Source organism: Maylandia zebra, linkage group LG4 (genome assembly GCF_041146795.1).
Source record: "Maylandia zebra isolate NMK-2024a linkage group LG4, Mzebra_GT3a, whole genome shotgun sequence".
NCBI classification, from domain to species: domain Eukaryota; kingdom Metazoa; phylum Chordata; class Actinopteri; order Cichliformes; family Cichlidae; genus Maylandia; species Maylandia zebra.
Genome location: NC_135170.1, coordinates 5170033 through 5181385, shown reverse-complemented (window position 1 = coordinate 5181385; position 11353 = coordinate 5170033). Strand labels below are relative to the sequence as shown.

Sequence of the window (11353 nt, the reverse complement as noted above, 5' to 3'; positions counted from 1 at the left end):
CTGACATAAATACATTTGCCTTTGATGTATTTATGTCAAAGTGACATAAATACCCCCCCCCCCCCCACACACACACACACACACACACTTCATTTCTATGTATTTTTATAACTTTGTGTCAATTTCATGTTATTTGCCATATGCCCATTATGCGTACACATTAAGGCCCATGAGCGTGTGAGAGTGCAGCATCTTTGTACATAGAGACGATCTCTGTCAGACGGCGGAGCGGTTGGGGGTTTTCAATCTGTGGCGTGCACTCTGTTGCTGGAAGAGGTGCGGTTCGTACCAGCGTCTGCGTATTAAACTTCACACGGAGAAACTGCAGAGGTACGTTTAGATTAACTTTGAAGACCACTGTTTGAACTGCGACCTTAAAAGAAAAATCTAACTTCTCAGTTTAAACTATTCTGGACATTTTCCGCGCTCTTGGCTTTTGTGAATCTCGCGGGGTGGAAGCTGGTGTCGAGCATGAATGGACCACTGTGAAGTTGAAGTGAAATGGGAGTAATGTGCACTTGCAGTATATATATATGCTAACTAACACGGTGTAGTTCACACAAGTGATCTCGGTGTGGGGTTTTAGTGGCAGCTGTTTTTGTTTGGTAGCTCACGCTCCACACTTAGAAGCGACTACAAAACAAAGTGATTGCGAGTGAGCAGGATGGCTGCACTGTTGGCATTTTCTTTACCAAGAATGGAAGGAGCTTAGCCGTATCCAGGACGGGTTGGTGGTGGGAAAGTTCCCCGATACTCAAATCTGCTATCATTATTCCCTTGTATTGATTTGGTGAGTTGGGACAAGCCCTTACACCAAACAGAACTGATTCATTGGACTTGACCTTGTGCCATGGGCGGGTGTAAATATAGAAACATACAAACAAGAATATCGTTAGCTTCATAGCATAAGTGCCTAAGTCATTGACTTAGTCAAATGACTTAGGCACTTATGCTATGAAGCTAACGATATGCAAGACATTCCAAAACAAAGTTTGACGAAGCTAATTATGGCATCTAACTCTCAGTCTGAAAGATCGGTGGGCAAGATAATTAAGATAGTAGTTAAGTAGACTGGTAAGAGTTTAAAACCACTGTTTAAAGCACCCGTGTTTGGTGTGTGCTAGTTTAACTTCCGTGTTAAAAAGCTAGAAACAGCTTTCCTACTGGCTATACGTTACATTAAGGTAGTGTATGTTAATGCTTTCGTGTGCACGCGCGCCTCCTCGTGTGCACGCGCGCCAACGGCAGGAAAAACCAGCTTGTCTACGTTGTTCAGATGCTTCAGCAAGACAGTCCATTTCGTAGTTTTACTAACGCTACTAGAACACAAGGGCGTAGATTTGGCATGGACGGAAGGGACATGTCCCCACCAATATCCAGCGATTATTGAATTGTCTCCACCAATAATTTAAACTCTTCGAGTAAAGAAAAACAAACCCGATAGAAAGAAAAAAACATCTGTCGACGTCTCATTCACACAGGACTGGAATCCTATAGGAATTTACAGAGGTCATTTAGAAAAGGTGCAATGGCTTGTAGCTAGTCGAAGTGTGCAAAGCCAGTGAAAGGTCAAGTGTCCGTTTCACCTGTTTCTGGTTACATAGGTGGGGGGAGAAGTGTAGTTGTTTAGTTTAAACATAAGTGGTGGAAAACATCTGTCGTGGCTTTCACTGATGACACACTACCTCGTTTAGAGTATAGATGGCACGATACCACTTTTTTATGTCCGATACCGATATCATAAATTCGGATATCTGCCGATACCGATATCATAAATTCGGATATCTGCCGATACCGATATGAATCCAATATAGTGTTTTTTAATCAATAAAACAGTTTTTTTTAATATCTTGCTGCTTTTTGTATAAGTTCATACTCAAGTTTAAAACCCCCCACTAAAGCTATTCTTTTATACCTGTATGTTTAAAAAAAAAAAAATACACTGCAGCCAAAATATTTCATAGTTCAGCAAAACTGATCAACCTAATAAACTTAAACCTGCTCCATCCTCCCTATTCTGGTATTTTAAAGAGTAAGCAACCTAACTAATAGGGCTTTAAAACCCCCAGCAAAAAAAATAAAAATAAAATAGGGAACCACCCACCCTCCACCTCATGATGCTTAATTGACGTAATCAACTGTAATTTGATGCAGTGTGTAAAAAAAAAAAAGCACAGAAATAAATTATTTTTCAAGAAATATTAAATAGATTCAACATCTTTCTTCAACAGAACTGCAGACTGCACAGATGGTTCCCTCCCAAAGGAAAAAGTAGTATAGCTTACTAGGGTATATTAGACCTAATAGTTACTATATACAGTAATGGACTTCTATACATTTTACATCAGATTAAAACTTTGGGTGTAAGATTCAGATAATTATTTATTAAAAGCTCGACATTTTAAATGAGAATAAGAAAGAAAAGTATGTCTTTGTGCCCCCTTTTCCCTTTTCACTGGTCCGACGTGCTACGGTTATGAGCCGAGTTATGCTGTGTCGCAAGTTTTGTGAGGTGCTTTTTTGATATTTAATGGATCGGATTACATTTTTTTGTTTCTCTCCAATATCCGATCCAGTGATTTACGCTAGTTTCGGACCGATACGTAATATCGGATCGGTCCATCTCTAGTTTAGAGTATAAATATATTGCCACAAGTTGCCGGCAGCAGCATTATAGTGACACAGCATAAGTCAAATATAAGCACAAAAGCATCCCAAGTGATGTTTTTCCTGGAAATTCCAAGTGAAGTGTGTAACTGCTTGACAGTAAAGCAGTTTAACAGTGTAACTACAAAAACAGTGCAAGGTTATAAAACAGTTGGTGCCCTGGGTAAAATGTAAATGAAAACAGACTGCAAAGATTTGTAAATTTCATGCACCCATATTTTATTTGGAGTTGAACAGAGAAAATGCATCAAATGTTTGAACTGACAAAATGAATGCTCACAAAAAAAAAATTTGTGATTTGCAGCTTGCACATCTGCTTCCATCCAAATGACATAATTTACAGGGAAAGCCTGGCATATTTCAGCAAAACATTTCTAAACCACGCACTGCACTTATTACAACAGCATGGCATTTTAGTAAATTAGTCCGGCTGCTGAATGGCTTGCGGTCCAGACTTTTCACATTTGAAGTATCATGAAAGACAAATAGTGACTAAAGAAGACCCAGAACTGCTGAGCTGCTACTAGAGCTGGCTCAAGAGTTAGGAGTTCGCCTTGTAATCGGAAGGTTGCCGGTTTGAGCCCTGGCTTGGACAGTCTCGGTCGTTGTGTCCTTGGGCAAGACACTTCACCCGTTGCCTACTGGTGGTGGTCAGAGGGCCCGGTGGCGCCAGTGTCCGGCAGCCTCGCCTCTGTCAGTGCGCCCCAGGGTGGCTGTGGTTACAATGTAGCTGCCATCACCAGTGTGTGAATGTGTGTGTGAATGGGTGGATGACTGGATATGTAAAGCGCTTTGGGGTCCTTAGGGACTAGTAAAGCGCTATATAAATACAGGCCATTTACCATTTACATTTACCATTTAGAGCTGGGCGATATGACGATATATATCGTGTGGACGATAGAAAAGTGTCTATCGTGCCATTTGTCTTCTATCGTTTCTAACCTAATTTTATACATTATTACATAAAATATGTCATTAACCGGTCGGAGTGGGCACGCTCCGTTTTGCCTAATTATTTTTAAATCCCTGTATAACTGGAACCATGTAAGCTAGGGCAATAATTTTTTTTGCATATGAAACCGGAGGAGTTGTACTTACATCTTGGGGCGATTGTGGAGTTCGCCTTGTAATTGGAAGGTTGCCGGTTCGAGCCCCGGCTTGGACAGTCTCGGTCGTTGTGTCCTTGGGCAATACTCTTCACCCGTTGCCTACTGGTGGTGGTCAGAGGGCCCGGTGGCGCCAGTGTCCGGCAGCCTCGCCTCTGTCAGTGCGCCCCAGGGTGGCTGTGGCTACAATGTAGCTGCCATCACCAGTGTGTGAATGTGTGGATGACTGAATGTGTAAAGTGCTTTGGGGTCCTTAGGGACTAGAAAAGCGCTATACAAATACAGACCATTTAAATCTTATGCTACCAGCTTGTCCTCGGTCACGGTTTCCTTCCACATATAGCTTTGCAAAAATTGCATAAAAAGCACTTGCAGCAACAAAAACATAATATTCCAGAAACACGCTTTGCCGAACAACTTTTCATAACACTTCCTATGTTGGAAGTGTTGTTGTTGGTCAGCGCGAACTATCGCATGTCCGCCATTACCTGCCCGGAACCGGAAGTGACGTCATTTTCGCGGAAAATGTAGTTTTTTGTTTGTTTTTTTTACCTTCAGGGCCTTATAAGCCTATACTGGTGTTTTTAAAAGTTATGTTTGACTTTATGCGTTTCTGTATCATTTCTGGGATGCTTAGAACTCAAATTACACTGTTGGAAATCGTTTATTTTGATGCACATGCTGTTTTTTTGCAGCAAGTTGGGAAAAGAAAAACTATAGCCAGCCGAAGATATAGCAGTCTTTCACACAAGGCTCTTATGAGAAAACGTCCAAGCGCCATAAACAAACCACAGGAGCCGTCTCGCATTACATTTGTAAATTCATGGCCCCTGTTTATGTAGTTGAGAAGGACAGCTTTCATGACCTTGTCAAAGTCCTTGATCTGAGGTACGTTATGCCCGGTCATAAGCACTTCAGTAAAGTCGAGTTGCCTCGCTTATATGACGCATGCCGGGCCAAAGAAGAGAAGGATGTTTGCAGTGTTGTGCATTATGCTTTGACGACTGACCTATGGACGAGCAGAGATGCGCAGTCCTACATGAGCATAACCATCCATTTCATTAACAATGACTCCACCCTCTGCGCTCGCTGTTTACAGACTGCATACTTTCCATATGACCACAGGTCAGGTGGTATATTGTGATATATATCGTTATCGTGATATAAAATAATTCATATCGTGATAAATATTTTTTCCATATCGCCCAACACTAGCTGCTACAAACCGATATCGGACAAGTTATTAAGTTAGTCAGCAAATACACATACAAAATATTGTCAGTTGAAGATTAAAGCACCTACCAATATTTATTTTTTTCTCACAAGTTATTATTTAAGCAAGACTGAACCTCTGTACTAATGAAATCCAGCACTGTGGGGCTTTTAAACAAGGCAGTTAAACCTTGTTTGGGTTCACAAGTTATGGTTATGGAGGAATCCAGATCATTCATCCGTCCTCCCGAGAACACAACAGTTCTGTGTCCTCGGGCAAAGTTTCAGCAACTGCGTTCATTGTGAGACAGTGTCTGCTTGTCCACATCCACCCCTCCCACGTTCACACACACCAGCAGAGAAATAGTTGTTGGAAGTGAGAAATGTGTGGCAATCAGTTGCTTGGCTGCGCAGTGAGAAGAGGAAGCAATAACACAAACACGCTCCCTGCAACGTGACTTCAAAGATTGTGTGTTGCCTGCTTTCTGTAACTTCATGGGTGTTGGATCACCATCTTTTACTTGAAACTTTGTTAGTCTGCATGTGGCCCCTCTAGGCTCTTCTCCTGCCCCTCAACGGAACCCTTACTCCAAAAAAACATCAGAGAAACCAGTGATGTCATTCAATGTTCCGCTAACAAGGAGCAGCGGTGACTCAGAGTATTTAGTCAGTCCTCCAGTGAAACTGCCTGTCAGACTCGTGTTCCTCCTGTTAAACCTGGTCTGTCTGTCTGCTGCTGAAGGCACGATGGTATTTGCTCAGACTTGCCAAATCCTGGTCAGAAATTTAAGTCTGATAGGAAAAAGGATGAGTTATATGCAATTATACAAGCCAAAATCTAGCTTGTTCCAGAAATGCCACTGAAGTTATTAAATGTGTTGCGTGGAGCTCACTGAGGATGAGACGTGTCGGCGTGGTGGCTGCTGTTTACACAGTTCAGTGTTGAAACAGACTGTGCAACTGCAGGTTTAGTCAAACAGCAAGCAGCATGTACTCTGTGTGCATGGGGCTGCCGTGAGACAACGACATTCCAATGATTCATTAAATTAGTGTAACAATATCGTGCAGAGAGCTACGTTGAGGCTTATCAAATTGGCTGTTCATTCATAAAGCAAGCCAAAAATTTACAGGTTATGAAATTCTTCTCCACAATCACAGTCAAAGTCATGATGGTTTCCTGGCTGCAGAGATCGAGTTTAGTTTTGGATCAGATAAGAAGTAAACAAAACACCGCTTCCTCTTGGTGTTCACATTTGTGCTTGTGTTTCCATAGAAATGGCAGAGGCCCACCAGGCAGTGGCATTCCAGTTCACCATAACACCAGAGGGCATCGATCTGCAGCTGTCCTACCAGGCGCTGAACCAGATCTACCTGTCTGGAGTACGATCCTGGAAGAAGCGAGTCAGCCGCGTGAGGGTGAGCATCACAACCCCAGACTAATCAGGCTGTGTACGATTTATTAAAAAAAAAAAAAAGTTGTTTACTGTTCATTTAAAGCATTTATTTCATTAGAATGTTCAAAATGCAAAATTGTACTAGTGGGGGGGGGACAAAGGTATGAGAATCCCATAAATGTTTAATGCTTGGAGGAGACTCCAGGTGGAATGGGTGGCACATATAGAACGCCAGGACTGCCATAATGAATTAATTAAATACACCATTAAATAATTAATTAAATGTGGCAATAGTTAATTAAAATTGGAATTAATTAATTAAATAAATAGTTATGACACATGTAATTAATTAATTATTGACACATTTAATTAATTATTTATGTATTTCACATTTTAATTAATTATTGACACATTTAATTAATTATTTAATGATATATTTATTTATTTCATTTTGGCAGTCCTGGCGCCTGGCTCTCATCATGAAATAATTTTATCTGTCAGCCTCACCCATCAAACTCAGGAGGCGGGGTTAACGCTGCCCATGCAGCTTCTCTAACATTTGATTGGTTGCCGTGCAAAGTAAGTCCAAACAGGTCGATCCTAGATAATCGATTGCTTGTGTAGACTTGGGGCAGCCAGGTATCCCAGAATGCAGATCAAATCACAAGCAGCAATGGTGGTGATGTAGTTTTAAAATACCCCGTTTTTCTGTCACCAGCTACACTTTTAACGCCGTATGTCTGGTCAGGTTGTCAACATAGAACATGTTTGCAAAAGTGCTCAGATGTTTTCAGAGATTTCACTAGCTCTGCTAACAGTTAGCATGCAGAGTGCACCGAGGGGGTTACGTTAACCGGTTTGTTTACATATTCCACTCTCCGTGTTCCACATGTTGCATTCGCAGATTCTCATTTTCACCGAACGATCGTCTCTTTCCGCCTGGTCTTGTGTCTCTGTGCTTCTGTAACATAAAGAACGAGCTGACATTTTTCTCACGAAACCAGCGATCAGCTCAACAGACCCTCAGTTTACCTGCATGCATCCTCCTCCTCATCTGTCAGCTGTTTAACACCTGCTGCTAATTCAAGAAACACGCCTAGTTACCTGGTGATAGTCACAGTTTAACTGGGCAGCCGGTGCTCGATATAAAGCAATGTCAGTGCATTTTTCTGCACAAGATAAGTAAATATAGTGTTTTCCCCGAGCGCAGAGCTGCTGGAGCTCGTTTCCTTACAGAGCACTTTATAGGCGAACAGCTTTATCAGCGGCTGATGTCCAATCACCAGCACACAGCTTTCAAACCTCAGCTGAGTTTTAGCTCTCAGTGGTTAAACGCTGGACTTCATTCACTCAGGTTCTGTCTGTCGGGTCACGTTTACTTCGCTGTTTTATTTACAACTGAGCAAATCGGTTTGGCTGAGGTTAAAGTTACGTTTCATAACTGCATAGTTTCACAGACGTTTAATGGTTCACTGGCACATGTGTTAGACTGAACTATTCGTTTTTCTTTATCTGGTGTGTTTTGGATTTAACAGTGAATTCTGAGATTAAACTGACTTTTAAAATGTTTTTATACAAAGAGAAGGCGCATTTCCACCGAGAGGAGCAGAGTTTGCAACAGCATGTTCATCATGAAGTCTGCAACCTGGACAGAAATATTATATCATCTGTTTTTTAATAGTTATTCAACTGTATTCTAAGCACCAGCTGTCTGTTAGAATGTGATTTTTTTTTTCTCTCTCTCTGTTGGCAGAGGTATAAAAATGCGCAGGAAAATCTGACGTGCATGGCAAACTTCAGCGACGATATTTAGGGAGGAATAAACACACATCAGCCTTCGGCCATTTTGATGAACGCATACGCCCCCTAGAGCGCACTGACTTTATTAACAGCCACACAAATGTGAACCACACATCAAACATAAATGAACCATTTGCCTGTCTCCATAATTGAGAGCATTTTCTCTTATGTCAACACTCTCTCTCTCTTTTTTTTTTTTGCTTTTTCGGTCATGTTATGTTTACCTGTCAAAGGCTTGTTACAAACTATGAAACACATTGTGCAGACTTCTGGATGTTAGAAGAAAACTAATACTGCTCATGAATGAGACTAAAGGCAGGAAGGTGTCCTTTAAAACTAAACATGTTAATAGGACCTCCCTGTTTATATCATAGTTTATGATATAGCACGTGTATTTCAGTAATAGCCTGCTGAGGCCACTATACGTGCTGGCCTCATATCAAATGTGAAGGCAGACTGAGTCTATGTTTGACGTTTGTTTATATCTAATCTTCCTTTTCAAACATTTAAACAGCAGCGAGTCTGCAGCTGAGGGAATACAAATTCAAACTGTCGGAACAGGTTTGCTCGTTTCTTGGATTCATTTGGTGATTTATTAAATGTATAACTGTTATTCTAATCTGCTGCTGAGTCTCTTACACTTTTCTTTATGCTGTATATTTTCACGTCTCTGGAATAGTTGGCAGTTAGATAGTCAGCTGGGAAACTTTGTGTTAACTCATGGAGCTGAGGATATCGTGGATATGCTGACCTCGCTGCGTGGTGTACAGAGCGAGGTCAGCATGATTAATATTCACAATAAAAATATTAGCCGAACATCATGAAGTCTGTATGTGTTTCATAGTGTCGAACAACCTTTGTACAGTTAAAGCCAGCAGTTACTACATGACGGAAACACCAACGTTATCTCTTTTATGTGTTTATACACAGGTCACGCTGATTACTGAACAAAAACCCAAAGATCAGATGTTAAACAGATTTATTTGCTCTCTCGCCTCCTTAAACATGTTTTTAATGTTAGTTATAATTCAGAATTGGCGACTGAAACACGTAGGACACATAAGAACATCAGGAAATAAAACATCGATAAATATAACCTCAGTAAAAGAAGTCAGCGGGGGTTACTACAGCTGTGTACCGGGGCCTGCGCTTTGTCGGTGGGATTGCTTGCGAGGCGAGCGGGTCTATCCCACGCTTTGCCGTGAGACTGGGCAGACGTCTCCGAAATCATCGAAGCACTTTTGCAAAGAGGCTGTATCTTGACAAACCGACCAGACACATGAAGATTAAACCACTACATTCTCGGCTAAAAAAATATTAAAACGGTATTTGGTGACACACAAACAGGGTTTTTCAAAGCTCAGTTCTGTTAGCTTCCACATGCCGGTTGTTGTGTGCTAGAAACAATGGCCACCAGGCCAAAGCAATGGTTTTGACTCGATCAGCGTTAACCCCGCCCCCTGAGTTTGATGGGTGAGGCTGACAGATAAAATTATTTCATGATGAGAGCCAGGCGCCAGGACTGCCAAAATGAAATAAATAAATATATCATTAAATAATTAATTAAATGTGTCAATAATTAATTAATTACATGTGTCATAACTATTTATTTAATGAATTAATTCCAATTTTAATTAATTATTGCCACATTTAATTAATTATTTAATGGTGTATTTAATTAATTCATTATGGCAGTCCTGGCGCTCCATAGGCACATGCTGTCACTGTGATCGTGGTTAAATCACCTAGAGATGGCACGATACCACTTTTTTATGTTCGATACCGATATCATAAATTTGGATACCGGCTGATCCCGATCTGAATCCGATATAGTGTTTTTTAATCAATAAAACAGTTTTTTTTTTTTTAAAACATCTTGCTGCATTTTGTATAAGTTCAAACTGAAGTTTAAAAAAAACACTTAAGCTATTCTGTTATACCTGTATGCAAAAAATACACTGCACCCAAAATATTTCATAGTTCATCACTGATCAATCTAATAAACTTAAACCTGCTCCATCCTCCCTATTCTGGTATTTTAAAGAGTAAGCAACCTAACTAATAGGGTTGCAAACTCCCAGCAAAACAAAAAAAAACAGGGAACCACCCCCACCCCCACCTCATGATGCTTAATCAACGTAATCAACTTTAATTTGATGCAGTTAAAAAAAAATGCAAACTGCAAAAAAATAAATTATTTTTCAAGAATAATTAAGTACCGTATTTCCCGGACTACGAAGCGCACCTGAATATTAGCCGCACAAGCTAAAATCAGGGGAAAATCCTGTTTTGTACATACATTAGCCGCACCTGACTAAAAGCCGCAGGTGTTTCAATGTTGACTCATCATATGTAAGAGAATATGCACAAAGCGAATTGTCAAGAAAGAGACGGCTGTTTGGAGAAATCACTTTTATTAATATTGTGAAAAACAAGTTATGGGTACATATTTGCATAACTTTTTATGCAAAGTACAAGTAGCGGTAATTACAAGTACGAAACATGTACTGTGCTTCATAAATGAGTAACAAATGTAGTACATAACAGTAACCTACAGCACACCAGAAAAATAGATTCGGCCTACCTTTTAGGCTCAGGTGCAGTGACACGGCTTCAACAAGAAGAAAAGTCAGTCCTTCACCATCATCTTTCTCTTCTTCTTGCGCACTAAAACCACCAAAGTCCTCTCCTCCAGTGTCGGAAACGAACAGGCTCAGGGTGGATACGTCATCCACTCTCAGCTTCTTTCCTTCGTTGTCACTTTCAAAACCAAAGAAATCCTCGTTGTCCGAGTCAGAGTCGAACACCCTCTGAAGGGCCGTGGCGGTGTCCTCCTCTCCATCATGCAACAGTCCAGCCCTTCGAAATCCGTTGGTGATCGTGGATGTTTTCACACTTTTCCACGCTGTCAGATTCCACCGGTGGAGTTGAGCATAACTTGCTTTTCGCAAGTTTATCGCCGCTCGTCATCCACGTCTCCCGCTGAACGCGTAGCGCTGCTTTGAAGTTTGTTTTTCGCGCTACTTGTATGGCACTATGTTTCCTGGCGGATGGACATGTGACCAACACACCACTCTTGAACCCCGATACTGTGTGTCTGATCACATGCCCTTCCGCCAGGCAATGTAGTGCTGTACAACAGCGGAACAAATCTTACGATATGACAAAAATCAT

At 41.1% G+C, this 11353-nt stretch overlaps 1 protein-coding gene across 1 annotated transcript in view; it reads left to right on the top strand.

Moving 5' to 3' along the window:
- Positions 1 to 201: 201 nt before the first annotated feature.
- Positions 202 to 11353, top strand: part of cpt1a2b (carnitine palmitoyltransferase 1A2b) — a 59337-nt gene continuing 48185 nt past the window's right edge. The window contains exons 1-2 of the mRNA XM_076882889.1: positions 202 to 330; positions 6259 to 6401. Of these exons, the coding sequence (XP_076739004.1) occupies positions 6261 to 6401 (141 nt within the window). The 5' untranslated portion in view covers positions 202 to 330; positions 6259 to 6260. The remainder of the gene's footprint in view (positions 331 to 6258; positions 6402 to 11353) is intronic.